General features: G+C 37.7%; 1 protein-coding gene across 1 annotated transcript in view; it reads right to left on the bottom strand.

Annotated features, from left to right (window-relative positions):
- Positions 1-27,949, bottom strand: part of CFAP91 (cilia and flagella associated protein 91) — a 97,580-nt gene that overhangs the window by 46,445 nt on the left and 23,186 nt on the right. Inside the window, exons 6-7 of the mRNA XM_025874815.2 lie at positions 22,012-22,193; positions 518-695 (exon numbers count right to left, since the gene is read on the bottom strand). Of these exons, the coding sequence (XP_025730600.1) occupies positions 518-695; positions 22,012-22,193 (360 nt within the window). The remainder of the gene's footprint in view (positions 1-517; positions 696-22,011; positions 22,194-27,949) is intronic.

The raw sequence follows: 27,949 nt of genomic DNA, 5'->3' as shown, positions 1-27,949 counted from the left end.
TTCAGGGGCGCCTGGGTGGCTCAATCAGTTAAGCGTCTGCCTTCAGCTCAGGTCATGGTCCCAGGGTCCTGGGATCGAGCCCCGCATCGGGCTCCCTGCTCAGTGGGGAGCCTGCTTCTCCCTCTCCCTCTGCAGCTCCCTCTACTTGTGCTCACTCTCTCTGTCAAATAAATTTTAAAAATCTTTAAAAAAAAGGCATTTCAGTGGGATTCTGTGATAGTCTAGAATTTCTTTAAAGAGAAAAGGGAAGAGAAGAATCACAGATGTTTTGAGGAATTCTTCACATCTGGGTTCCATGCTTAACTTTACACACAAAGAGGGCACTATAAATTTTTATATCGTTAGAGAGAAAATTATAGAGCTATTATTCCCAAAAGAACCAGAAACCCAACTTTCTATCTCTATAGGTAGAAGGCTGCTTTTAAACCCATACATTTGGGAAAATGCTTTACAGATAAAAAGTATTTACATTACTCCACCAGCACAGGTGCAGCTGTCTGGGTAATCTAGAACTTACCTTTCAATCTCCTGCTCTCTGAAGGCCCACTCCTTCCTCTCCATCGCATTCATCATCCTCCTCCTCTTCTCAAACTGCGAGGTGTCCCCCAGACAGGGGAGAGTGGCTTCCCAAGCACGCTTCTCCCGGGCACGTTCTATCATCTCAACCTCAGCTTGTCCTGCCGGGAGCCCTCGACCTGGAAGATGAAGCAAAGCACTTTAGAAACATATGGACAAACTCATGTACCTTTCGGCATTTAATTTATTCCCTTTCAGTCCCTGTCCTCTTGAACTTCAAGGGTTATGACAAGACGAAATGGTATTAGCAAACATCCTCCTGATGTGCCTCACGGCTTGTTATCTGTGCCCTGTACTGCCTCTTGTTAGTTATTCAGCCAGAAGACATTTTAGTTGCACATAACATGCTAGACAGTATTTGAAGAATATCACGTGACTACTGAATAATCATACCTTGGAATGTCCTATATTAGGCAAATCAATATTTTGAAATGCAAGGAAATATCAAAATAACTTACAGAAGGTCACAGCTGGTAACTGGTAGATATCAGGATTTGAACATTGCAATCTGACCCTTGTGGTCTTATTACTACTCTATACTCCCTCTCTGTTAGAGAAATGAAACAAAAATAAACTATATAGAAAAGCCCACAGCTAACATCATACTCAACAGTGAGGTTGAAAGCTTTTCCTCTAAGATCAGGAACAAAACAAGAGCCTACTCTGATCACTCCTATTCAACATAGTACTAGAAGTCCTACCCAGAGCAATCAGGCAAAGAAGAAATAAAAGTCAACCAAATTGAAAAGGAAGAGGTAAAATGGTTTCTGTTTGCAGATAACATGATTTTAAAACTATAAAGACTATCAAAAATGGTTAGAACTAACAAATGAATTCAATAAAGTTGCAGGATATAAAATCAACATACAAGAATCAGTGTGTTTTTATATATTAACAATGAACTACCTAAAAAACAAAGAAAATAATCCCATTTATAATAGAATCAAAAATAATAAAATAGGGGGGCACCTGGGTGGCTCAGTCAGTTAAGCATCTGCCTTCGGCTCAGGTCATGATCCCAGGGTTCTGGCATCGAGCCCCTCCCTTGGGCTCCTTACTCAGTGGAGAGTCTGCTTCTCCCTCTCCTCCTACCCCTCCCCACCCGGCTCATGCGCTCTCTCTCTCTCTCTCTCTCTCTCTCTCAAATAAATAAATGAAACCTTAAAATAATAATAAGAAGAAGAAGAAATTTAACCAAGGAGGTAAAAGATCTATACACTAAAAACCATAAAATATTGATGAAAGAAACTGAAGATGACAAAATTAAATGGAAAAATATTCCATGTTCATGGATTCGAAGAATTAATTTGTTAAAATATACATACTACACAAGGTCATCCACAGATTCAATACAATCTCTAGTAAGATCCCAATGACATTTTTTACAGAAATAGAAAAAACAATTGTAAAATTCATATGGCACCATAAAAAAAAACAAAAAACAAAAAAAAACCCGAAGAGCCAAAGCAATTTGAGAAAGAAGAACAAAGCTGAAGGCATCACACTTCCTGGCTTCAAACTATATTACAAAGCTACAGTCATCAAAACAAAATAGTATTGGCAAAAAACCAAACAGATAGACCAATGAAACAGAATCAAGAGCCCAGAAATAAACCCAGATATAGTCAACTAATATTTGACAAGGGAGCCAAGAATACTCAATGGGGGAAAGATACTTTCTTCAATAAGTGGGGCTGGAAAAATTGGATATTTGCATGTAGAAGAGTGAAACTGAATCCCTAACTTACACCAATCATAAAAATTAACTTCAAATGGATTAAATACTTAAATGTAAAACTCCTAGAAGAAAACACAGGGGAAAATCTTCTTGATACTGGTCTTGGCAATGATTTTTTGTATATGGCACCAAAAGCACAAACAACAAAGCAAAAATAAATCAAATGGGACATCAAACTAAAAAGCTTCTGCACAGCAAAAGAAATGAGCAACAAAATGAAATGGCAACCTAGGAATGGAAAAAAATATTTTCAAACCATATATCTGATAAGGGGTTAATATCCTAAATATATTAGGAACTCCTACAAATCAATAGCAAAAACCAAAATAATGCAATTAAAAAATGGACAAAGGACCTGAATAGACATTTTCCCAAAGAAGATATACAAATGGCCAGCAGGTACATAGAAGGTACCCAACATCACTAATTATCAGAGAACTACAAAAGAAAAACACAATGAGATATTACTTCACACCTGTTAGGATACTTGTTTTCAAAAAGACAAGAGATAACAAATGCTGACAAAGATATAGAGAAAAGGGAACTCTAGTACACTGTTGGCAGGAATGTAATTGCTACAGCCACTATGCAAAATAGTATGGAGGTTCCTCAAAAAATTAAAAATAGAGGTATCAGCTCTTTAGCAAGTGTATGTAGAACACCTACGTCTTCATAAGCTTTTTAGCAGGTTTATGTTGAACACCTCTGTTCATGGTCAAGACAGGATCAGAGGCCATGGATACTGACAACTGATTTGTCTGTTTTCCTCTGTCTTTTTCCATGACTATATCTATTGCCTCGTCTTGATTTATAAACAAAACCTGGAAAACCTACAAAAATAAGTGTTTTGTGGTTTATCTAGGAATAATACAGAAAATATTGCTGTTATTTTTGGTGAAGAAAATCAATTTTGTATAGTTTATTTCAACCTAAATAAAATGTGAATTTTGTTAAAAAAAAATAATAAAAATAAAAATAGAGGTATCATATGATTCAGCAATTCCACTTCTGGGAATATATCTGAAGGAAATGAAATTACTATCTCAAAGAGATATCTGTACCCCCCATGTTCACTGCAGCATTATTTACAGTAGCTAAGACATGGAAACAACTTAAGTGTTCATCAACACATGAATGTATTAAAAAATGATATAAATGTATATAATTCCTATATAACATATTAAATATAATTGACATATATTGAATATAATTAGTATGTGATAAATTTCATTTTACATGCAATATAAAATTCAGCCATACAAAAAGGAAATCCTGCCATTTGCGAAAACATGAATGAAACTTGATGGCATTATGCTAAGTAAAATAAGTCAGACATAAAAAGACAAATATTGTATGATTTCACGTATGTCTGGAATCTAAAAAAGCTGAATTCGTAGAAACAGAGAGTAGACTGATGGTTGCCAGGGGCAAGGGGTGGGAGAAATGGGTGAAAGTGGTCAAAGGGTACAAATTTTCAGTTATATGATGAATAAATTCTGGATATCTAATATACAGCATAATGACTATAGTTAGCAATACTGTATTGTGTACTTGAAAGTTGACAAGAGAGTAGATCTTAAATGTTCTCACCACACATACCAAAATAAATGGTACTATGTGAGGTGATGGGTGTGTTAACTGATATTATTGTGGTAATCATTTTGCAAAATATATGTATATAAAGTCATCACATGGTATGCCTTAAACTTACATGTCTGTTATATCTCAATAAGGCTGGGAAAAATTAGCTGTACATAAGTAAAAATATAACATTGTCTTTGATTTTTACATACATGAGATTTTACTATAAGTATCATTCTGCAACTTGCTTTTTTACTCAATTTTGTTTTGAGGATACTAGTCACACTGATACACAAAGATCTAATTTCATTCTTCCACTGTAGGACTCTACCACAATTTAAGCTATCTTCTAAAAATTGATGTTTTAGATTGCTTCAATTTTTTGATTACACATAGTAATGCTGCAACAAACATCCTTGTACTGGTCTCATTTTGCCATATGCGAATTTCTCTAGCATCCTTAGAAGGATCTAAAGTCTAGCAGCTAGATCATAAAATATAATCACTTTAAATTTTTCTGGATATTGCCAAACTTGCCTCCCAGAAGTATATTTTGCCCAAGCCTTCTGAGATTCCCCTGATGCTCTCCCATAGCCCATGCTTCCTTACTTCCTCCCACATTGTTTCTGCCTAATCTCAGTTGCTTTTTGTAGTCCCAACAAATACTTAGTAGTAGTTCACAGATTTTTTTTTTTTTTTTTTTTTTTAGTTTCACTGAAAGTGTAATTTGTGGGAGTTGTTTTGTGCTTGTTGCTTTTGTGTGATTTCTGGGAAGAGAAGAGGAAAGATACTGATTTACAAAGACACGGTTACACTGGGAATAGGGATTTGGATTAGAATTGCTTGAAGGTATAAAATGTTTAGGGGAGAAATAATATCTATTCAAGCAGGAGTCTTCCCATTTATAAACATGGTATGCTTCTCTCTTTTTTTAAGATTTTATTTATTTGAGAGAGACAGAGAGAACGAGCAGGGAGGAGGGGCAGAAGCGAGAGAGAGAGAAAAGCAGACTCCCCGCTGAGCAAGAAGCCCAATGTAGGGTTTGATCCCAGGAACCTGAGACCATGACCCAAGCCGAAGGCAGACACTTAACCGACTGAGCCTCCCATATGCTTCTCTTTTTATCAAATCTTTGTTCACATGCTTAAGGAACACTTTATATTTTTCTCCATAATTCTGTGCACATGTTTTTGTTAAGTGACTTTCTTAGGTTGTTATTTGTTGCTTTAAGAATATGGTATTTTCAGGGACACCTGGGTGGCTCAGTCATTTAAATGTCTGCCTTCGACTCAGGTCATGATTCCAGGGTCCCGGGATCAGGTCCTGCATTGGGCTCCTTGCTCAGCAGGGAGCCTGCTTCTCCCTCTGCCTGCCGTTCCCCCTGCTTGTACTCTCTCTCTCTGACAAATGAATAAATAAAATCTTTAAAAAAAAGGAATATGATATTTTCAAATATTTCTAATCATATATTGCTCATATAGGAAAGCTACTGATCTTTGCATGTCAATTCCACAATCACCTATCTTGAACTCAGGTTCTTAGTTCTGATAATTTGTAATTTCATTTGATTTTCTAAATGAATAAATTGTCTGCAAATATAGTTTTGCTTATTTCTAATCCTCATACCTCAAATTTTTTCTCTAACTGCACTGAGTCAGCATTTCTCAACCAAAGTGATATCATATTGAGCAAACAATTATTTCTTGTATCGGACTGCTGAATGCAGGACAGGATATTTAGTATCCATGCCAGCCTACCTCCCAAACCCCATCCCATGTGCTAAATGCCAGGAGCACTTCCTAGAGCAAGGACTTGTGGGGAGATGGCAGAGTAGGAAGATTCTAGGCTCACCTCATCCCACAGATGCAACTAGATATATCCTTATCAGTGTAAATAACCAGAAAAAAACCCAAAGACCGGCAGAAGAGACTCTCCACACCGATATGTTGAAAAGAGACCACGCTGAGGAGGGCAAAGACATGGTGGGAGCTAAATGGACCGGCAGGACTGTCCACAAAAGGGAAGAATGCAGTGAGTGCAAAGAGGAACAGAACCCATACCAAGCACCCCAGGCACAGGGGACAGGCACCTGAAAAAGGAATCTCCATAACATTTGGCTTTGAAAGGCAGAGGGGCCTGGCTCTGCAATCTCTTAAAATCAATGAGGCTTAGCACCTGGAACTTAAAAAAAAACAGTGGGCTCAGCTCCGGGAGAGTGGAGGATGAGAGGAAACTGAGCCCCACCCTTAAAGAGACAGCACAACAAACAGCCCCACTGAGATTCAACTTAGAAGGAGAAATTTGAAAAACACCAGGGGTATACAAGAGGGGGATTTATTTTACTATCTCAGAGTTTGTGCTGGAGGGGCAAGAATCTTTGGGAGACTTCTCTAGGAACAAAGGAGCTGGCAGGAGCCATTTCTCACCCCCACCCTCCAGTGTAGATACACGGACACCTGCCAGAGCCAGCACAGCAGGAATATCCCCACCAACCTTTCTAACAGCATGCCCTGCCCCACAGTCTTCTGCAGATCTGCCCTCTCCAACCAAGCTGGCCTCAGCAGAGTCGTCCCAGGCAGTTGCAGGTCACCTCCCTGCATACTGACAGACCCTGCTGACACTACTCACTCTGATCCCATGTCTCCTGTGGAACCACCCTTGGCAGGAGTCCATCCAAGGCTGGCATTGTGCAAGCAGCCCAAAAAGGGGTCACCATGACTCCAAGTGATTCCTGCCGCAGGGAGAGGGGAAGATAACCACACACACCAGTCCAACCACACACAGCAATGGGCTGGGGGCAGATTTCTGGACTGACTGCTGGTCCACCCACCAACAAAAGTATCTCAAGGGACAACACAGGGAGAACACCTTGCTGTTTGGTGCTACTGAAGCTCTCGCAAACCCTTGATCTGACCCAACTCAAGCTCAAGGCAATCCCAGACTGGCAAAATTACAATGCAGGGACCAAATCCTGATCACAACAGGCAGACAGCCTTTGCAGAATGACTAGACTGAAGGCAAACACAACTCAGCCACAACAGTAGGGCACACACAACATGCACAGGAAACACCTCTGAAATTCCAGGGTCTGGTGAACAGGGGACATTGTACTGCAGGGCACTATAGGACCACCTCTTCATACGTCCATGACTTTCAAGAGCCAGAGATGTAGCTGACTTTCATAGCACATAGATAACAGACACAGAGAGTTGGACAAAATGAGGAGACAGAGGAATATGTCCCAAATGAAAGGACAGGACAAAATCACAAGGAAGGTAAATGAAACAGAGATAAGGAAATGCTTGATAGCGAATTTAAAGTAATGGTCATAAACATACCCACTGGAATGGAGAAAAGAGTGAAGGACTCAGGGAGACACACAACAAAGAGAGAAAACAAGAACCAAACAGAGATGAAGAACTCAGTAAGTGAGGCTAAAAATACACTAGAGGGGAAAAAATAGTACACAAGAGGAAGCAGAAGAATACATCAGTGACTTGGAGGACAGAGTAATGGGAAGCAATCAAGCTGAATAGGAGAGAAAAAAAGAATTAAAAAAATGAAAATAGATTAAGGAAACTCAACCACACCATCAAGTGTAATAACAGTTGCATTATAAGGATACAAGAAGGAGAAGACAGAGAAAAGGGGGGGGAGGAAATTTTATTTGAGGAAATAATAGCTGAAAATTTCCCAAATGTGGAGAAGGAAACAGAAATCCAGATTCAGGAAGCACAAAGCGCCCCCATCAAAATCAACCCAAGGAGGTCCACACCAAGGCACATGGTAATTAAAATGGCAAAAAGTAGTGCTAAAGAATTTTTAAATCAGCAAGAGGAAAAAAACGTAGCTACATACAAGAAATACCCTGTAAGACAACTAGCTGATTTTTCAGCAGAAACATTTCAGGCCAGAAGCGAGTGGCATGAAATATTCAAAGTGCTGAAATAGAAAAACCTGCAACTAAGAACACTCCATTCAACAAAGCTATCATTCAGAATAGAAGAAGAGAGGGTAGAAAGTTTGCCAGATAGACAAAAGTTGGAGGAATTCATGACCACTAAATCAGTCTTATATGAGATGTTAATAGGAACTCTGTGAGTGGAAAGGAAAGGCCATAATCAGGAGTAAGAAAAGTAGGAAGCATAAAAGCAGGAAAATTAAGTATATCTATAAAAATCAGTCAAGGGAATCACAAAATAAAAGGATGTAAAGTATGACACCATATACCTAAAACATGACAGGGGAGAGGAATAAAAATTTAGTGCTTTTAGAATGGGTTCAAACTTAAGCAACCATCAATCTAATATAGACTGCTATATGCATAAGATGTTACATATAGACCTAAAGGTAATCACAAATCAAAACCAGTATTAGGTATGCAAAAAATAAAGAGAAGGGAACCTAGGTATACCAATAAAGCCAGCAAACCTTGAAAGAGGAGAATGAGAAAAGAAAAGAACACAAGAACTACAAAAACAACCATAAAAAAAGGAACAAAATGGCAATAAGTACATACTTCTCAGTAATTACTTTGAATATAAGTGGCCTAGACCTTCCAATCAAAAGACATAAGGTGACAGAATGGATAAAAAAGCAAGACCCATCAGGGCGCCTGGGTGGCTCAGTTGGCTAAGCATCCAACTCTTGGTTTCAGCTCAGGTCATGATCTCAGGGTTGTGAGATCGAGCCCTTTGTAGGACTCCATGCTCAACACAGATTCTACCTGGGATTCTTTTTCCCTCTACTCCTCCCCCGCTTCTCTTCTCCCCTGCTCACACTCTCTCTCTGTCAAATAAATAAGTAAATAAAATCTTAAAAAAAAAGGAAGACCCATCTATATACTGCCTACAAAAGACCCATCTCAGATCTAAAGACACGTGCATGCAGACTGAAAATGAAGAGATGCAAAAGTATTTATCATGCAAATGGAAGTGAAAAGAAAGCCAGGGTAGCAACACTTATATCAGACAAAATGGACTTTAAAACAAAGACTGTAACAGGAGACAAAGAAGGACACTACATAATCATACAGGGAACCATCCAACAAGAAGATGGGAACACCTAAATACATAGAGCAGCTAATAATAAACATAAAGGAAATAATTGATACTAATACAATAATAGTAGGGGACTTTAACACCCCTTACATCAATGGATAGATCATCTAAACAGTAAATGAATAAGGAAACAGTGGCTATGAATTACACATTGGACTACATGGATCTAACATATATATTCAGAACATTCCATCCTAAAACAGTGGAATACACATTCTTTTCAAGTGCACATGGAACATTCTCCAGAAGAGATCACATATTAGGCCACAAAGCAAGTCTCAACAGGTTCACAAAGATTGAAGTCATACCATGCATCTTTTCTGACCACAACACTATGAAACTAGAAATCAACTACAAGAAAAAAAATCTGAAAAGACACACATACATGGAGGCTAAATAACATGCTACTAAACAATAAATGGGTCAACCAAGAAATCAAAGAGGAAATTGAAAAATACATGGAGACAAATGAAAATGAAAACACAATGATCTAAAATCTTTGGGATGCAGCAAAAGCTGTTCTAAAGGCAAGTTTATAGCAATACAGGCCTACCTCAGGAAGCAAGAAAAACCTCAAATAAACAACTTAACCTTACATTTAAGGGAGCTAGAAATAATAACAACAAGCAAAACCCAAAACTAGCAAAAGGAAGGAAATAATAAAGATTAGAAAAGAAATAAGCAAAATAGAAATTAAAAAAAACAAAACAAAAGCATGGAAGATATTAGAGAAACCCTTTCTGGAGAAATAAAAGAACTAAAATCTAACCAAGTTGAAATCAAAAAGGCTATTAATGAGGTGCAATAAAAAATGGAGGCTCTAGGGACACCTGGGTGGCTCTGTCGTTAAGCGTCTGCCTTCGGCTCAGGTCATGATCCCAGGGTCCTGGGATCGAGCCCCGCATCGGGCTCCCTGCTCTGCGGGAAGCCTGCTTCTCCCTCTCCCACTCCCCCTGCTTGTGTTCCCTTTCTCGCTGTGTTTCTCTCTGTCAAATAAATAAATAAAATCTTAAAAAAAATAAAAAATAAAAAATAAAAAAACAAAACAAAACAAAAGCATGGAAGATATTAGAGAAATCCTTTCTGGAGAAATAAAAGAACTAAAATCTAACCAAGTTGAAATCAAAAAGGCTATTAATGAGGTGCAATAAAAAATGGTGGCTCTAGGGACACCTGGGTGGCTCAGTCGTTAAGCGTCTGCCTTCGGCTCAGGTCATGATCCCAGGGTCCTGGGATCGAGCCCCGCATCGGGCTCCCTGCTCTGCGGGAAGCCTGCTTCTCCCTCTCCCACTCCCCCTGCTTGTGTTCCCTCTCTCGCTGTGTCTCTCTCTCTGTCAAATACATAAATAAAATCTTTTAAAAAAAAAATGGAGGCTCTAACTGCTAGGATAAATGAGGTAGAAGAGAGAATTAGTGATATAGAAGACCAAATGATGGAAAATAAAGAAGCTGAGAAAATGAGAGATAGACAAGTACTGGATCACAAGGGCAGAATTCAAGAGATAAGTGATACCATAAGATGAAACAATATTAGAATAATTGGAATTCCAGAGGAAGAAGAGAGAGAGAGAGAGAGAGGGGGGAGCAAAAGGTATATTGGAGCAAATTATAGCAGAGAACTTCCCTAATTTGGGGAAGGAAACAGGCATCAAAGTCCAGGAGGCAGAGAGAACCCCCTCAAAGTCAATAAAAATAGGTCAACACCCCGACATCTAATAGTAAAACTTACGAGTCTCAGAGACAAAGAGAAAATCCTGAAAGCAGCTCAGGATAAGAGATCTGTAACCTACAATGGTAGAAACATCAGATTGGCAACAGACCTATCCACAGAGACCTGGCAGGCCAGAAAGGACTGGAATGATATACTCAGAACACTAAATGAGAAAAAGATGCAGCCAAGAATACTATATCCAGCTAGGCTGTCATTGAAAATAGGAGAGATAAAAAGCTTCCAGGACAGACAAAAACTAAAGGAATTTGCAAACATGAAACCAGCCCTACAAGAAATATTGAAAGGGGTCCTCTAAGCAAAGAGAGAGCCTAAAAGTAACATAGACCAGAAAGGAACACAGACAATATACAGTAACAGTCACCTTACAGGCAATACAATGGCACTAAATTCATATCTTTCAATAGGTATCCTGAATAGAAATGAGCTAAATGCCCCAATCAAAAGACACAGGCTATCAGATTGGATAAAAAAACAAGACCCATCGATATGTTGTCTGCAAGAGACTCATTTTAGACACAAAGACACCCCCAGATTGAAAGTGAGGGGGTGGAAAACCATTTACCATGCTAATGGACACCAAAAGAAAGCTGGGGTGGCAATCCTTATATCAGACAAATTATATTTTAAACTAAAGACTGTAATAAGAGATGAGGAAGGACACTATATCATACTTAAAGGGTCTATCCAACAAGAAATTCTAACAATTGTAAATATCTATGCCCCTAACATGGGAGCAGCCAATTATATAAGCCAATTAATAACAAAAGCAAAGAAACACATTGACAACAATACAATAATAGTGGGGGACTTTAACACCCCCCTCACTGAAATGGACAGATCATCTAAGCAAAAGATCAACAAGGAAATAAAGACTTTAAATGACACACTGGACCTAATGGACTTCACAGATATATTCAAAACATTCCATCCCAAAGCAACAGAATACACATTCTTCTCTAGTGCCCATGGAATATTCTCCAGAATAGATCACATCCTAAGTCACAAATCAGGTCTCAACCGGTACCAAAAGATTGGGATCATTCCCTGCATATTTTCAGACCACAATGCTGTGAAACTAGAACTCAATCACAAGAGGAAAGTCTGAAAGAACTCAAATACATGGAGGCTAAAGAGCATCCTACTAAAGAATGAATGGGTCAACCAGGAAATTAAAGAAGAATTAAAAAAAATTCATGGAAACCAATGAAAATGAAAACACAACTGTTCGAAATCTTTGGGATGGAGCAAAGGCAGTCCTAAAAGGAAAGTATACAGCAATACAAGCCTTTCTCAAGAAACAAGAAAGGTCTCAAATATACAACCTAACTCTACACCTAGAGGAGCTGGAGAAAGAAGAGCAAATAAAGCCTAAACCCAGCAGGCGAAGAGAAATAATAAAGATCAGAGCAGAAATCAATGAAATAGAAACCAAAAGAACAGTAGAATAGATCAATGAAACTAGGAGCTGGTTCTTTCAAAGAATTAACAAGATTGATAACCCCCTGGCCAGACGTACCAAAAAGAAAAGAGAAATGACCCAAATAAATAAAATCATGAATGAAAGAGGAGAGATCACAACCAACACCAAAGAAATACAAACAATTATAAAAACATATTATGAGCAACTCTATGCCAGCAAATCAGATAATCTGGAAGAAGTGGATATATTCCTAGAGGTGTGTCAACTACCAAAATTGAACCAGGAAGAAATAGAAAACCTGAACAGACCTATAACCACTAAGGAAATTGAAACAGTAATCAAAAATCTTCCAACACACAAAAGCCCAGGGCCAGATGGCTTCCCAGGGGAATTCTACCACACATTTAAAGAATTAATACCTATTCTTCTGAAACTGTTCCAAAAAATAGAAATGGAAGGAAAACTTCCAAACTCATTTTAATGAGGCCACCATTACCTTGGTCCCAAAATCAGACAAAAACCCCATCAAAAAGGAGAATTACAGACCAATATCCTTGATGAACATGGATGCAAAAATTCTCACCAAAACACTAGCCAATAGGAACCAACAGTACATTAAAAGGATTATTCACCACAGCCAAGTGGGATTTATCCCTGGGCTGCAAGGTTGGTTCAACATCTGCAAATGAATCAATGTGATACACTACATTAATAAAAGAAAGAACAAGAATCATATGATCCTCTCAATAGATGCAGAAAATGCATTTGACAAAGTACAGCATCGCTTCTTGATCAAAACTCTTCAGAGTATAGGGATAGAGGGTACATACCTCAATATCATAAAACCCATCTCTGAAAAACCCACAGTGAATATCATTCTCAATGGGGAAAAACTGAGAGCTTTCCCCCTAAGGTCAGGAACACGGCACGGATGTCCACTATCACCATTGCTGTTCAACACAGTAGTAGAAGTCCTAGCCACAGCAGTCAGACAACAAAAAGAAATAAAAGGCAACCAAATGGGCAAAGAAGTCAAACTCTCACTCTTTGCAGATGATATGATACTTTACGTGGAAAACCCAAAAGACTCCACCCCAAAACTGCTAGAACTCATACAGGAATTCAGTAAAGTGGCAGGATATGAAATCAATGCACAGAAATCAGTGGCATTCCTATACACCAACAACAAGACAGAAGAAAGAGAAATTAAGGAGTCGATCCCATTTACAACTGCACCCAAAACCATAAGATACCTAGGCATAAATCTAACCAAAGAGGCAAAGAATCTGTACTCCGAAAGCTATAAAATACTCATGAAAGAAACTGAGGAAGGCACAAAGAAATGGAAAAATGTTCCATGCTCATGGATTGGAAAAACAAATACTGTGAAGATGTCAATGCTACCTGGAGCTATCTACACATTTAATGCAATTCCTATCAAAATACCATTCACTTTTTTCAAAGAAATGGAACAAATAATCCTAAAATTTATATGGAACCAGAAAAGACCCCGAATAGCCAGAGGAATACTGAAAGAGAAGAGCAAAGCTGGTGGCATCACAATTACAGACTCCAAGCTCTATTACAAAGCTGTCATCATCAAGACAGTATGGTACTGGCACAAAAACAAACACAAAGATCAATGGAACAGAACAGAGAGCCCAGAAATAGACCCTCAACTAATCTTGGTTAATTAGACCAACTATGGTCAACTAATCTTCGACAAAGCCGGAAAGAATGTCCAATGGAAAAAAGACAGTCTCTTCAACAAATGGTGTTGGGAAAATTGGACAGCCACATGCAGAAGAATGAAACTGGACCATTTCCTTACACCACACACAAAAATAGACTCAGAATGGTTGAAAGACCTAAATGTGAGACAGGAGTCCAACAAAATCCTAAAGGAGAACACAGGCAGCAAACTCTTCGACCTCAGCCGCAGCAACTTCTTCCTAGAAACATCACCAAAGGCAAGGGAAGCAAGGGCAAAAATGAACTGTTGGGACTTCATCAAGATAAAAAGCTTTTGCACAGCAAAAGAAATAGTCAACAAAACCAAAAGACAACCGACAGAATGGGAGAAGATATTTGCAAACGACATATCAGATAAAGGGCTAGTATCCAAAATCTATAAAGAACTTCTCAAACTCAACACCCAAAGAACAAATGATCCAATCAAGAAATGGGCAGAAGACATGAACAGACATTTTTCCAAAGAAGACATCCAAATGGCCAAGAGACACACGAAAAAGTGCTCAACATCGCTCGGCATCAGGGAAATCCAAATCAAAACCTCAATGAGACACCACCTCACACCAGTCAGAATGGGTAAAATTAACAAGTCAGGAAACAACAGATGTTGGTGGGGATGCGGAGGAAGGGGAACCCTCCTACACTGTTGGTGGGAATGCAAGCTGGTGCAGCCACTCTGGTAAACAGTATGGAGGTTCCTCAAAAAGTTGAAAATAGAGCTATTGTATGACCCAGGAATTGCACTACTGGGTATTTACCCCAAAGATACAAATGTAGGGATCTGAAGGGGTACATGCAACCCAATGTTTATAGCAGCAATATCCACAATAGCCAAACTCTGGAAAGAACCAAGGTGTCCATCAACAGATGAATGGATAAAGAAGATGTGATATATATATACATATACATGTACATATACATACAATGGAACATTATGCAGCCATCAAAAGGAATGAAATCTTGCCATTTGCAATGACATGGATGGAACTGGAGAATGTTATGCTGAGCGAAATAAGTCAATCAGAGAAAGACAAGTATCATATGATCTCACTGATATGAGGAATTCTTAACCCCAAACTGAGGGTTGCTAGAGTGGTGGGCGGTGGGAGGATGGGGTGTCTGGGTGATGGACATTGGGGAGGCTGTGTGCTATGGTAAGCGCTGTGAATTGTGTGAGGCTGATGAATCACAGACCTGTACCTCTGAAACAAATAATACATTATATGTTAAAAAAAAAAAAAGATAGCAAGAAGGGAAAAATGGGGGGGGAAATCGGAGGGGGAGATGAACCATGAGAGACTATGGACTCTGAGAAACAAACTGAGGGTTCTAGAGGGGAGGGGTGGGGGGATGGGTCAGCCTGGTGATGGGTATTAAAGAGGGCACGTACTGAATGGAGCACTGGGTGTTATACGTAAACAATGAATTATGGAACACTACATCAAAAACTAATGATGTAATGTATGGTGATTAACATAACATAAAATAAAAAAGAAATAAGACAAGGATGTCTACTCTCACCACTTTTATTCAACATAGTACTAGAAGTCCTAGCCACAGCAATCAGACAACAGAAAGAAATGAGGCATCCAAATTGGTAAGAAAGAAGTAAAGCTTTCACAATTTGCAGATGACAAGATACTATATAGAGAAAACCGTAAGGACTCCAACAAAAAACTGCTAGAACAGATAAATGAATTCAGTAAGGTCACAGAATACAAAATCAATATACAAAAATTTGTTGTATTCTATACACCCAATTATTAGTGTAGGAAAAAGAGATATTCAGAGAACAGTCCCAATTATAATTTCACTAAAAAGAATAAAATATCTGAGAATAAACTTAACCAAGGAGGGGAAAGAGATCTACTCTGAATACTATAAAACACTGATGAAAGAAATTGAAGATGATACAAACAAATGGAAATATATTCCATGCTCATGGATTGGGAGAACAAATATTGTTAAAATGTCTATACTACACAAAGCAATTTACAGATTTAATGCAATCCCTATCAAAATACCAACAGCATTTTTCACAGAACTAGAACAAATAATCCTAACATTTGTATGGACCCACAAAAGACTCCAAATAGCCAAGGCAATCTTGAAAAAAAAAAAGGACAAAACTGGAGGTGTCACAATCCCCAAATCCAAGATATACTACAAAGCTGTAGTAATCAAAACAGTATGGTACTGGCACAAAAACAGACACACAGATCAACAGACTAGAAGAGAAAGCCCAGAAATAAACCTACAATTATATGGTCAACTAATTTTCCACAAAGGAGGGAAGAACATGCAATGGGAAAAAGTCTCTTCAACAAATGATGTTGAGAAAACCAGATAGTTACATACAAAAGAATGAAACTGGACCACTTTCTTACACTACACACAAAAATACACTCAAAATGGATTAGGAACCTAAATATAAGATCTGAAACCATAAACATTCTAGAAGAGAGCACAGGCAATAATTTCTCTGACATTGGTCACAGCAATATTTTTCTAGACATGTCTCCTGAGGCAAGGGAAACAAAAGCAAAAATAAACTACTGGGACTACATCAAAATAAAAAGCTTCTACACAGCAAAGGAAACAATCGACAGAACTAAAAGACAACCTACTGAATGAGAGAAGATATTTGCAAATGACATATCTGATAGAGTTAGTATCCAAAATATATAAAGAACTTTTACAACTCAAGACCAAAAAAAAAAAAAAAAATCCAGTTAAAACATGGACGGAACACATGAACAGTCATTTCTTCAAAAAAGACATACAGATGGCCAACAGACACATGAAAAGATGCTCAGCATCACTCATCATCAGGGAAATGCACATCAAAAACACAATCAGATAACATCTCACACCTGTCCGAATGGCTAAAATAAACAAGAAACAAGTGTTGGCGAGGATATGGAGAAAAAGGAACCTTCATGCACTGTTGGCAGGAATGCGAAATTTTTTCAAAGATTTATATATTTGAGAGAGTGCATGCGTGAGTAAGGGGAGGGGCAGAGGGAGAGAGAGAGAATCTCCAACAGACTCCTCACCGATCATGACCCCAACACAGGGCTCAAATGCATGACCTCAAGATCATGACCTGAGCCAAAAGTCCAACGCTCAACCAACTGAGCCACCCAGGCACCCCAAAACTTTTTTTTAAAGATTTTATTTTTAAGTAATCTCTACACCCAACATGGGGCTCAAACTCATGACCCTGAGATCAAGGGTGGAATGCTCTTCCAACTGAGCCAGCCAGGGGCCCCGGGAATGCAAACTTCTGCAACCATTGTGGAAGACAGTATGTAGGTTCCTCAAAAAATGAAAACTAGAATTATCATATGATCCAGTAATTCCATTACTGGGTATTTACCCAAAGAATACAAAAGCACTAATTTCAGAAGATATACGTACCCCTAGGTTTACAGCAGCACTATTTATAATAGGCAAATTATGGAAGCAACCCAAGTGTCCATGGACTGATGAATGGATAAATAAAAGTGGTATATATACACAATGTAATATTATTCAGCCATAGAAAAGAATGAAATCTTGTCATTTGCAACAACATGGATAGAGTTAGAGAGCATAATACTAAGTGAAGAAGTCAGTCAAAGACAAATACCATATGATTTCACTCATGTGGAATTTATTAAACAAAACAAACCAACAAAGGGAAAAAAAGAAAAACAGAAAATAGACTCTTAACTATAGAGAACTGGAGGTTTCTGGGATGGGGGAATGAGGGAAATAGGTGATGAGGATTAAAGAATATACTTATTGTGATGAGTGCTGAGTAATGTATAGAACTGTTGAACCACTATATTGCACACCTGAAATTAATATAACACTGTATGTTAATTATAATAAAATTTAAAAATTTTTAAATTTTTCCAAAAAATGTATTGCAAAAGCAGGCAGACGGTACATAAACAAATGAGTGTGGCTGTGTTCCAATAAAACCTCTTTAGAGTCACTGAAATTTTAATTTCATGTAATTTTCACATGCTACAAAATAGGATTTTTTTCATCTATTTTACATTGTAAACATCATCCTTAGCATCCAAGCTATATAAAAGGCAATAGGCCAATTTGGCTTATGGACCATAGTTTGCCAATCCTGCCCTAGAGTTTTAGTACTTGCTTCTTTTTTTAAAAAAATTTATCATCTTTATGGGGCACCTGGGTGGCTTATTAGGTTAAGTGTCTGCCTTCGGCTCAGGTCATGATCCCTGGGTCCTGGGATGGAGGCCTGCGTTGGGCTCTCTGCTCGGTGGGGAGCATGCTTGTCCCTCTCTCCCTCCTTCTGCTCCTCCCTCTGCTTGTGCTTTCTCTCTCTCTCAAATGAATAAATAAAATCTTTTTAAAAAATTATCATCTTTAGGGGCGCCTGGACTCAGTCAGTTAAGCATCTGCCTTTGGTTCAGGTCATGATCCTGGGGTCCTGAGATCAAGCCTGTGTTGGGCTCCCTGCTCATCAGGGAGTCTGCTTCTCCCTCTGCCCCTCCCTCCACTTGTGTGGGCTCTCTCTCTCTCTCTCTCAAATAAAATCTTTAAAAAGTTATCATCTTTAGAAACTCAACACCTAACAATTTTAATGACATGTTTTTCTCTTTTTTTGTGCATCATGTTCTCAAACCCTGCTTCTTCCTTTTGAGATCATTTTTCTTCTTACAGACGTATATCCTTTCATCTTCTTTTATTCAGATTAATAGCTAACATTTAAAGGATGCTTATTTACATGCTAGGCACTGGTCTAAGTACATTACATAAAAGAATTTACTTAATCTGTACAATATCCTATGAGATAGATCCTATGAAATGTCCTATCCTATGAAAAGTCTTTATTTCAGCTTCACTCCTGAATAATAGTTTGGCTGGTAAAAGAATTCTAGATTTGCAATTATTTTCCCACAGCACTTTATTTTTTTAAAGATTTTATTTATTTGTCAGAGAGAGAGCGCACGTGCAAGCAGGGGGAGAAGCAGGCAGAGGGAAAAGCAGGAGGAAGGAGAAGCAGGATCCTGCTGAACAAGGAGCTGGATGCGGGACTCGATCCCAGGACCCTGGGATCATGACCTGAGCCAAAGGCAGACGCTGAACCAACTGAGCCACCAGTCATCCCTATCCCACAGCACTTTAAAAATAATGCTGTAAGGGCGCCTGGATGGCTCAGTTGGTTCAGCGACTGCCTTCGGCTCAGGTCATGATCCTGGAGTCCCGGGATCGAGTCCCGCATCGGGCTCCCTGCTCAGCAGGGAGTCTGCTTCTCCCTCTGACCCTCCCCCCATCTCATGTGCTTTCTCTCTCATTCTCTCTGTCTCTCAAATAAATAAATAAAATCTTTAAAAAAAAAATAATGCTGTAAAATGTCAATTTAGTTTTTGTCTCTTTGTAGGTATCTGACTTTTCTCTCTAAAAGCTTTTGCAGTTTTTTCTTTTTCCTTTATTAGTAGGTGTGAATTTTTTTTTAATCCTGCTTTGTCCTCAATGAAATTTTTCAACCTGTGTACTCATATATTTCTTTAGTCCTGGGAAATTCTCGGCCATTATCTTTTTTTGCATTGCCACCATTCTCTCTATTATAGGATCTTATAATCCTATCCCCCATGGTTCTTTTTTATCTTACTCTACCTTTGAATATTGCATTCTGGAATACTTGTTCATTTAATCTTTCATTTCACTAATTTGTTCTTCAGCTCTGCTTAGTTTACTACTGAGCTCATTTTATTTCAAACTTCATCAATCCAGGGATTGCAATTGTTTTTTTCTCATAGCTGTCACTCTTGTTTTCATGCTTTATCTCCCTTTCTCTCTTTGAGGATATAAAAAGTATTTCCCAAGTCCTTTTCAGATTGCTCCATTTGCTCTCTTTGCTCAAGAATTTATTCTCTCTCTCTCTCTCCTTTTCTTTTTTTTACATTTTGTGGATCACTCCTGGTGTCTGTGTTCCTTAGATGCTTTGTGATTCTTGGGTTGAGATCATTTGTTGATTTCTCTCATGAGCACCCTGGGTAGTAACACTCTTTGACCTGGCAAGAGGGATAGCTCCCCAGCCTCATTCTTTAGAGTCCTGCCCATCATCATAGGATGAGGAGTTCAACAGGCTATGCCCAGCTGGAGCTACTCTACTCTTAGAAACCCTGAATTCCTTGAACAGATGGCCCAAGCCTCCTTCCAAAAATCTACATGGACTTCTTCCCAGAAGTCAGACTCCCAAGGGCAGACTATATGCTGCTGTTTGTTCACCCCTTTTTTTTTTTTAAGATTTTATTTATTTGACAGAGAGAGAGGGAGAAAGAGCATAAGCAGGGGGAGGGGCAGAGGGAGAGGGAGAAGCAGGCTCTCCGCTGAGCAGGTTGCCAGATGCAGGACTGATCCCAGGACCCTGGGATCATGACCTGAGCTGAAGGCAGATGCTTAACTGACTGAGCCACCCAGGCACCCCTGTTTGTTCACCCTTAAGCCCAAGGGGTAGCCAAGTGGCAGCTGTTTACAGCAATATGTACACAGAGATTGGAAAAACAAGGTGAGGTAATCACATGCATACATGACAGGGCCCTCATGATGTGGAACAGAGCCAGAGAAAAAAGGCAAGTCACAGGCAGCCTCTTCCCTTATTGCCCCATTCCACCAAAGAATCCCAAGGAATCTAAGAATTTTCAATTTAAACTTGTCCTTTCAACTTGTTATAAAGATATATTTGTGAAAAATATAGAATTCTACTTAAAATATTTTACTTAACAGATATTAATTTGATTTATAATTTTTGAATATCTATACATATAGTGTATAAGCCTCCATTTAAACTCCTACTCAGGGCCTCACAAATGAGGGGATAGGCCTGACTCAGTGGTTTTTACTGATACTTCAACCTCTGTGTTGGCAGACACTGGCCTTCAGTCCTACCTGTGGGCAGGAGAAAAGTCCTGCTTCTTCTAGTTCAAGCAGGCAATTCAGATCTGGCTCCCCACCATTCACAGTGCCTGCTCATCTTCATAGGCTCCTAGCTATTCCTTTCTTTTAGGAAGACGTCTCCAATTCTAAATTATGGAAATTTTCTTCCTTTTTTAAAAGTGTGTGGTGTGTGTATATGTGTACACACACACTAATATACACATAACCAATAATATATTCATACACACATACACACACACACACACACACACACACACATACTAACATATATATTTAGAGCAGGAGGGAAAAGTTTCAGCATATTTTTAATCTGTCTTCTAGGTCTGAAAGTAGAGCCTCTGCTTTCAAGTATGGATGTCAAGAATGCTTCATCTGAATTTGTAAGGTGAGCCAGGAAACAAGAATCAAAACTAGAGCTCAGATATGAACATCTTTATTGTCTATGATGTAGACTTGACCACAGCAAACCATCACAACTGGGAAACAAAGGTAATCTCATGTTAATAAAAACCATTACAGGGTACCAACTATCTCCACCACCTGGGATGAGCTGGCCTCTCTGGCTCTTCTGTTTCCCAGGTATAATCAAGTGAGTTCAAGAAGCTAATGTCTAGTCATTTCCAAAACCCCCTTTCCTTAATTTTTCTAATTTCACATAATATAGGCCTAGGTCAGATTTTATTGCATTCTAAGAGTCAATTTCTGAGCCTGAACCATATTAGCATTTCAGATATAACAGCAAAAGAAATCACCCAAATCATCTAATATGGTATGTAAGAGAGCTTTGATAAATTGCAAGATATTTTGGCAAAGATAATACTGTTACATATTATAGAATATATATTCAGTATTATACACTCAAAAAAGGTTTATGTGTAAAGAGGGAGTAAGGATTGCTCAATGAAAAGGAATTGATTTACTAGGAAAAATAGTGGGGGTGGGGGGAGTTGAGTAGTCAGCAAATAGCCACAAAATTAAGCTGAAATAGAACTTCCGCTTCAGGGATAAAGTACAATATAAGCCTCCTTGCAATGGACAGGGTATACTCTCTTTGAACAAAAGTATCAGTAGAAGTATGAGTCTATGAAGTAGCTCTGTTGAGCAAGACATTTTAAATAGCAACACTTTATACCATAGTTGCCTCTGACACATCATTTCCAGGAACTCAGTAGCATGCACGGTTATCAGGACAGGCATCCATAAATATTCAAGACAATTACCAACTCACCCCAAGTAAGAGTAGCCAGGGTCAAGAGCTCAGGGATTGAATCCTGACATACTACATATTCTGGAGAATATGGATCAGTTTGAACTTCAGCATCCCGATAATCAGTCTGAGTACCCACAGTGTACTTTGAAGGTACAGAAGGGTACTTAGCAGAAGTAGGAGGGAAAATATATGCCTCTGTCCTAAAAGGGAAAATTATTTTAAAAATTAAAACCTGATCCAATCACTTAGAATACTATACAGTCAAGCAGAAATAAATCCTCATCTTCACCAAGCCCATTCCTCCTTTAAACATGCACAAATTCATGAATCCAGTGTAACCAGGATTGTGCCCAATTATCTTGAGAGAACCGCCTTGTTAGTCTCACCTCTGCCAAGAAACTGAAGGGATATAAAAGCCCAAGTCTACTCACAAAAGTACCTATTTATCTGTGTATCACGGGGCAGGACTGTAGTCTAGAAAAGTAGATTATACAGTTACTTCTAAACCTGTTGAGAATTGCTACTTCCTGGTTTCTTTTTTCTCTGCTTTTAGTTATACAACCAAATTTAATTGTTTCCCTCTAGAAATTCAGGAGCAGAGAAAAGAGATGAGATGCTTCTGATTTTTTAAAAAGGCAAGGCTCTTTTGAGATAGATGACTCAATAATTAATGCTAGGATTACTTGGTTAACTACGGAAGTTACCTCATCCCTTGGACAAAAATTAGTTCCAGATATTTTAAGGCATCTAATGTAAAAATGAGACTATAAAAGTACTAACAGGAAACATAAGTAAATATACTATCTTTGAGTGAAAATCTTTTTTAGCATGGCTCAAAAGCCAAAAACTATAAAAGGAAATGAATTAAGATTAAGTTGAAACTTCTATACCTCAAAGTGTCATGAACAAATTTAAAATATGAATAGCACACTTAGAAATAGATTTTACAACATATATGATAAAAATTAAATACCCTTTCTGTACAAAAAGCCCTTGTAAATCAATAAGACAGTTAAATACCAACAGAAAAATGCATAACAATTCACAAAAATGAAAACAAACATGAAAAAATAATGAACATAACTAGTAATCAAAGAAAAGTAAAATAAAACCACAAGATGCTCTTATTATATCACATAAGCAAAGATTTAAAAGATTGAAAATACCCAGCATCAATGAAGTTGTGAAGAAACAGGCATTCTCATAAACTGTTGATTGAAATAAATAGATATAACCTAACAGGTAACTTAGCAATATATATCTGACCTTTACAATACTCTTTTGCCCCAGCAAATGTACTCCTAGGAATTTATTCTAGGAAATAACTGGACAAGTATACAGAGATATATGCAAACACATTCATAAAGTCTGATGTGTAAGAATAAAAACTTACAAACTCTTTTTTAATGGCCAATTAAAAAATGGTTGTACCTGAGGTTATTAGGCATCAACCTTGGATCCATATTTTCATCTTGTTTTTTTTATTCTGGCTATTTTTAAGTACAGAAAAAAATTTTACATTAATTCATTTAAACATATGTCTACTCTTAACATAATTTTTATAGCAAGTATGATAGCACATATGCTTTAATGTTCTAGTGCAGGGCTTTTTTCTTTTTCTTTTCTAAGATTTTATTTTTAGATGTCCATCAACTGATGAGTGGATAAAGATATGGTATATGCCTACGATGGAATATTACTCAGCCATCAAAAAGAATGAAATCTTGCCATTTGCAACGACGGAACTAGAGTGTATTACGCTAAGCGAAATAACTCAGAGAAAGACAAATACCATATGATTTCACTTATATGCAGAATTTAAGAAATGAAACAGATGAACATAGGGGAAGGGAAGGAAAAATAAAAACAGAGAGGGAGCAAAGCATAAGGTCCTCTTAACCATAGGGAGCAAACAGAGTTGCTGGAGGGGAGGTAGGTGAGGGATGGGGTAACTGGGTGATGGGTATTAAGGCACTTCATGTAATGAGCACTGGGTGTTATATGCAACTGATGAATCACTAAATTCTACCCCTGAAACTACTAATACACTATATGTTAATTAACTTTAAATAAAATCTAAAAAATAAAATAAAGATTTTATTTTTAAGCAATCTCTGCATCCAGTGAGGGGCTTGAACTCACAACCCCGAGATCAAGAGTCACACACTCCACTGACTGAGCCAGCCAGGCACCCCAGCAGTGCGTTTTTCTTTTACTTTTGAGTTTGCTTCCCTTAATATCTTCACCTCCCTTTTCTACCTATAGCAGTACCCTCTCTGTATATCCTAGATCTAGAATATATACTAAATTATCCTTGAATTATCCTTGAATCTTGCTGTATTTTTATCCACACTTATTTTTCTACACTCACAAAAATATACACATAGTTTTATTTTATTGTTTTGCTAATATGGAAATCATATTATGAATACATTTTTGCATCTTGTCTTTTTAACTAAACCATACTTCATGGAAATCTTTCCAATCTATTCATGTGGCTCTTTTTCAAGAAAAATCAAACTTAAGTGATCACCACCAATAGAAAAACTACTTCAAAAAATATGACACACCTATAATGGAATTTATGCAACTATTAAAAGTAAAATGTAATCAGAATTTATAAACATACAAAAATGTTCATGATTCAATGTAAAGTAGGAAAAAAGCACACTATAAAGCAGTATGTACAACAGGAGTACATCTTTATATTTAAAAACTGTGTTTTGTGCACAGAAAAATGCCTAGATGGATATACAATAAAATAACAATTATTTCTGGATAGGATAACAGATTTTTTTCATGTTTATAGTTTTCTAAATTTTCTAACTTTTTTTTTAACCTAGACATGTACTACTATTAAAATAAGGAAAAAAAAATACAGCCATTTCCATTTAAAAGAAAATATGTTTTCTAGTTGGTAGAAGAATTGTTAAATTACATAAACAAAAAAACTAAATATAACGGCAAAAAAGAGAAAGATTTCCATTTTAAAAATAGTCAAAAGCAATGGGAGGTGTTTATAAAGAAGCAAAACATACAGAGCTTAGCTCTAAGAAAAATGCACTTTAAGTCAGCTAGAAAGAAGCACCTACTTGGAGGTTCAACCTGTAATGAAATAATACCTTAAATTGTTATTAATGCTGAATTCTAATGGTATTGAAATCATTTTTTCAGCAGCTGCTATGAATTTCTAACCTATGTAGATAATTTAGGTATTTATAATTTGTGTTTTCAGCAGAAATTATTTGACTATAAAGATTCTAGTTGAGGAAATAACTTCAAATCAGCTTTATATCATCCCAGGTCATATGAATATTATTATGTAACACCATTAGTTTGAATCAAGAGAATAAACTGTTTTTCCAAATTAAAAATTACACATTTGAACCATCTGATCAAATATGCTAAGATTATGGTAAAGCCTAATGAATCCTTCTGACTAATCTTTCTGATGACTTAAGATCCTTCTAGGTGAGTCAGAGGAGAGGATGCAAAGGGGGAATGCTACTTTGACAGAAGTCCTACAGTAACTTAATAGTTTCTTTCCTAACTAACTTGTTATTTTTCTCCAACCTATTCTCTTTTTCTCCATTTCAGCTGGTTTTAGGGGAGAATAAACTGAATAAGAAAGAACAATGATCTCTTTCCTACCCCTCCCCAACTTCAGTCGAACTGAAAAATGAGAAAGACCCCATATCTGCTGCTTACCTGGCTTGAGTCCTGGATCCCATCCACAGGCTCACCAGTATCCTGACAGCACCTAGCACTGCTCTGTTCCCTCTCTCCAGACCCTTTCTCCTCCACTACTGCACAGGCACCAGAAGCATGCACTGTCTGCCATACCCTCTTCTAGATTTTCCCTTCCAGGCCCAACAAAACTAAACCTCACAAAGAGGGGTTTCACAAAGTAGCAAACCCTGTTCTGTAATTATGAACTCTAATGAATGTATTTTTTAAAGACTTAATATTTTCAGAGCAGTTTTACATTCACAGTAAAACTGAGGAAGGTACAGAGATTTCCCATATACACTTTGCCTCCACACATGCATAGCCTGCTCCATTATCAATATGCATTTAAGATTCCTCCATATCTTTTCATGACTTGATAGCTCATTTCTTTTTAGTGATGAATAATATATTACATTGTCTCAATATACCATAGTTTATCCATCAACCTGGTAAAGGACATCTTGGTTGCCTCCAAGTTTTGGCATTTATGAATAAAGCTGCTATAAATACCTATGGGTTTATGTGCAGGTTTTGTGTAAACGTAAGTTTTCAACTCCTTGGGTAAACACCAAGGAGCATGATTGCTGGATCATATGGTAAGAGTATGTTTAGTTTTATAAGAAACAGCCAAACTGTCTTCCAAAGTGGCTATAGCATTTTGTATTTCCCACCAGCAATGAATGAGGGTTCCTAGTGCTGATGTTATCAGTGTCCCAGATGGTGGCCATTCTAGCAAGTGCAGAGTGACATTTTATTGTTTTAATTTGCATTTCCCCAGTGACATATGATGTGAAGCACCTCTTCATATGCTTATTTGCCACCTGTATATCCTCTTTGTGAGGTATCTGTTAAGGTCTTTGGCCCGTTTTAAAACCAGGTTGTTCTTCTTGTTGTGTTTGAAGAGTTCACTACATAGTTTGGGTAACAGTCCTTTAGCAGATATGTCTTTTCAAATATTTTCTATCAGTCTGTGGCTTGTCTTCTCATTCTATTGACATTGTATTTTGTACATAGGAAGTTTTTAACTTTATTTACTTATTTTCTTTAAGTTTTTACTTAAATTTCACTTAGTTAACATACAGTGTAATATTAGTTTCAGGAGAATTTAGTGATTCATCATGTACATATAACACCCACTGCTCATCACAAGTGTCCTCCTTAATCCCATTAACCCATTTAGCCCATTCCCCTGCCCACCTCCCCTCCAGCAACCCTCAGTTTGTTCTCTATAGTTAAGAGTCTGTTTTATGGTTTGCCTATCTTCCCCCCCTACATTCATCTGTTTTGTTTCTTAAATTCCACATATAAATGAAATCAAATGGTATTTTTCTTTCTGACTTATTTTGCTTAGCATAATATATTCTAGTTCCATCCATGTCATTGTAAATGGCAAGATTTCATTCTTTTTTATGGCTGAGTAACATTCCATTATATATATATGACAACTTCTTTATTCATTCATCAGCCAATGGCCGTTTGGGCTCCTTCCATAATTTGGCTGTTAATAATGCTTCTATAAATATCAAGGTGCATGTATCCCTTCAAATCAGTATTTTTGTATCCTTTGGGTAAGTACCTAGTAGTGCAATTGCTGGATTGTAGGGTAGTTCCATTTTTAATTTTTTGAGGAAACTCCATACTGTTCCCCGGGGTGGCTACACCAGTTTGCATTCCCACCAAAAGCGCATGAGGGTTCCCCTTTCTCCACATCCTCACCAACATCTGTTGTTTCTTGTGTTGTTAATTTTAGCCATTCTGAAAGGTGTGAGATGGTATCTCATTGTGGTTTGATTTGTATTTCCCTGACGATGAGTAATGTTGAGCATCTTTGCATGTGTCTGTTACCATCTGGATGTCTTCTTTGAAAAAAATGTCTATGCCCAGTTCTTAACTGGGTTGTTTTTTGGGTGTTGAGTTTGGTAAGTTCTTTGTAGATTTTGGACACTAACCCCCTTTATCAGATATGTCATTTGCAAACATCTTGTCCCATTCCATAGGTTGCCTTTTAGTTTTCTTGATTGTTTCCTTTGCTGTGCAGAGCTTTTTATCTTGATGAAGTCCCAATAGTTCATTTTGGCTTTTGTTTCCCTTGCCTCCAGCAACATGTCTAGTAAGAAGTTGCTACGACCAAGGTCAAAGAGATTGCTGCCTGTGTTCTCCTGTTAAGATTTTGATGGTTTCCTGTCTCACATTTAGGTCTTTCATCCATTTCTAATTTATTTTTGTA

Source organism: Callorhinus ursinus, unplaced genomic scaffold (assembly GCF_003265705.2).
Source record: "Callorhinus ursinus isolate GAN/ISIS: 27379988/994484 unplaced genomic scaffold, GSC_fseal_2.0 scaffold1, whole genome shotgun sequence".
Lineage (NCBI taxonomy): Eukaryota > Metazoa > Chordata > Mammalia > Carnivora > Otariidae > Callorhinus > Callorhinus ursinus.
Note: the sequence above shows the minus strand (reverse complement) of the source record. Positions and strands in the feature narration are given on the sequence as shown.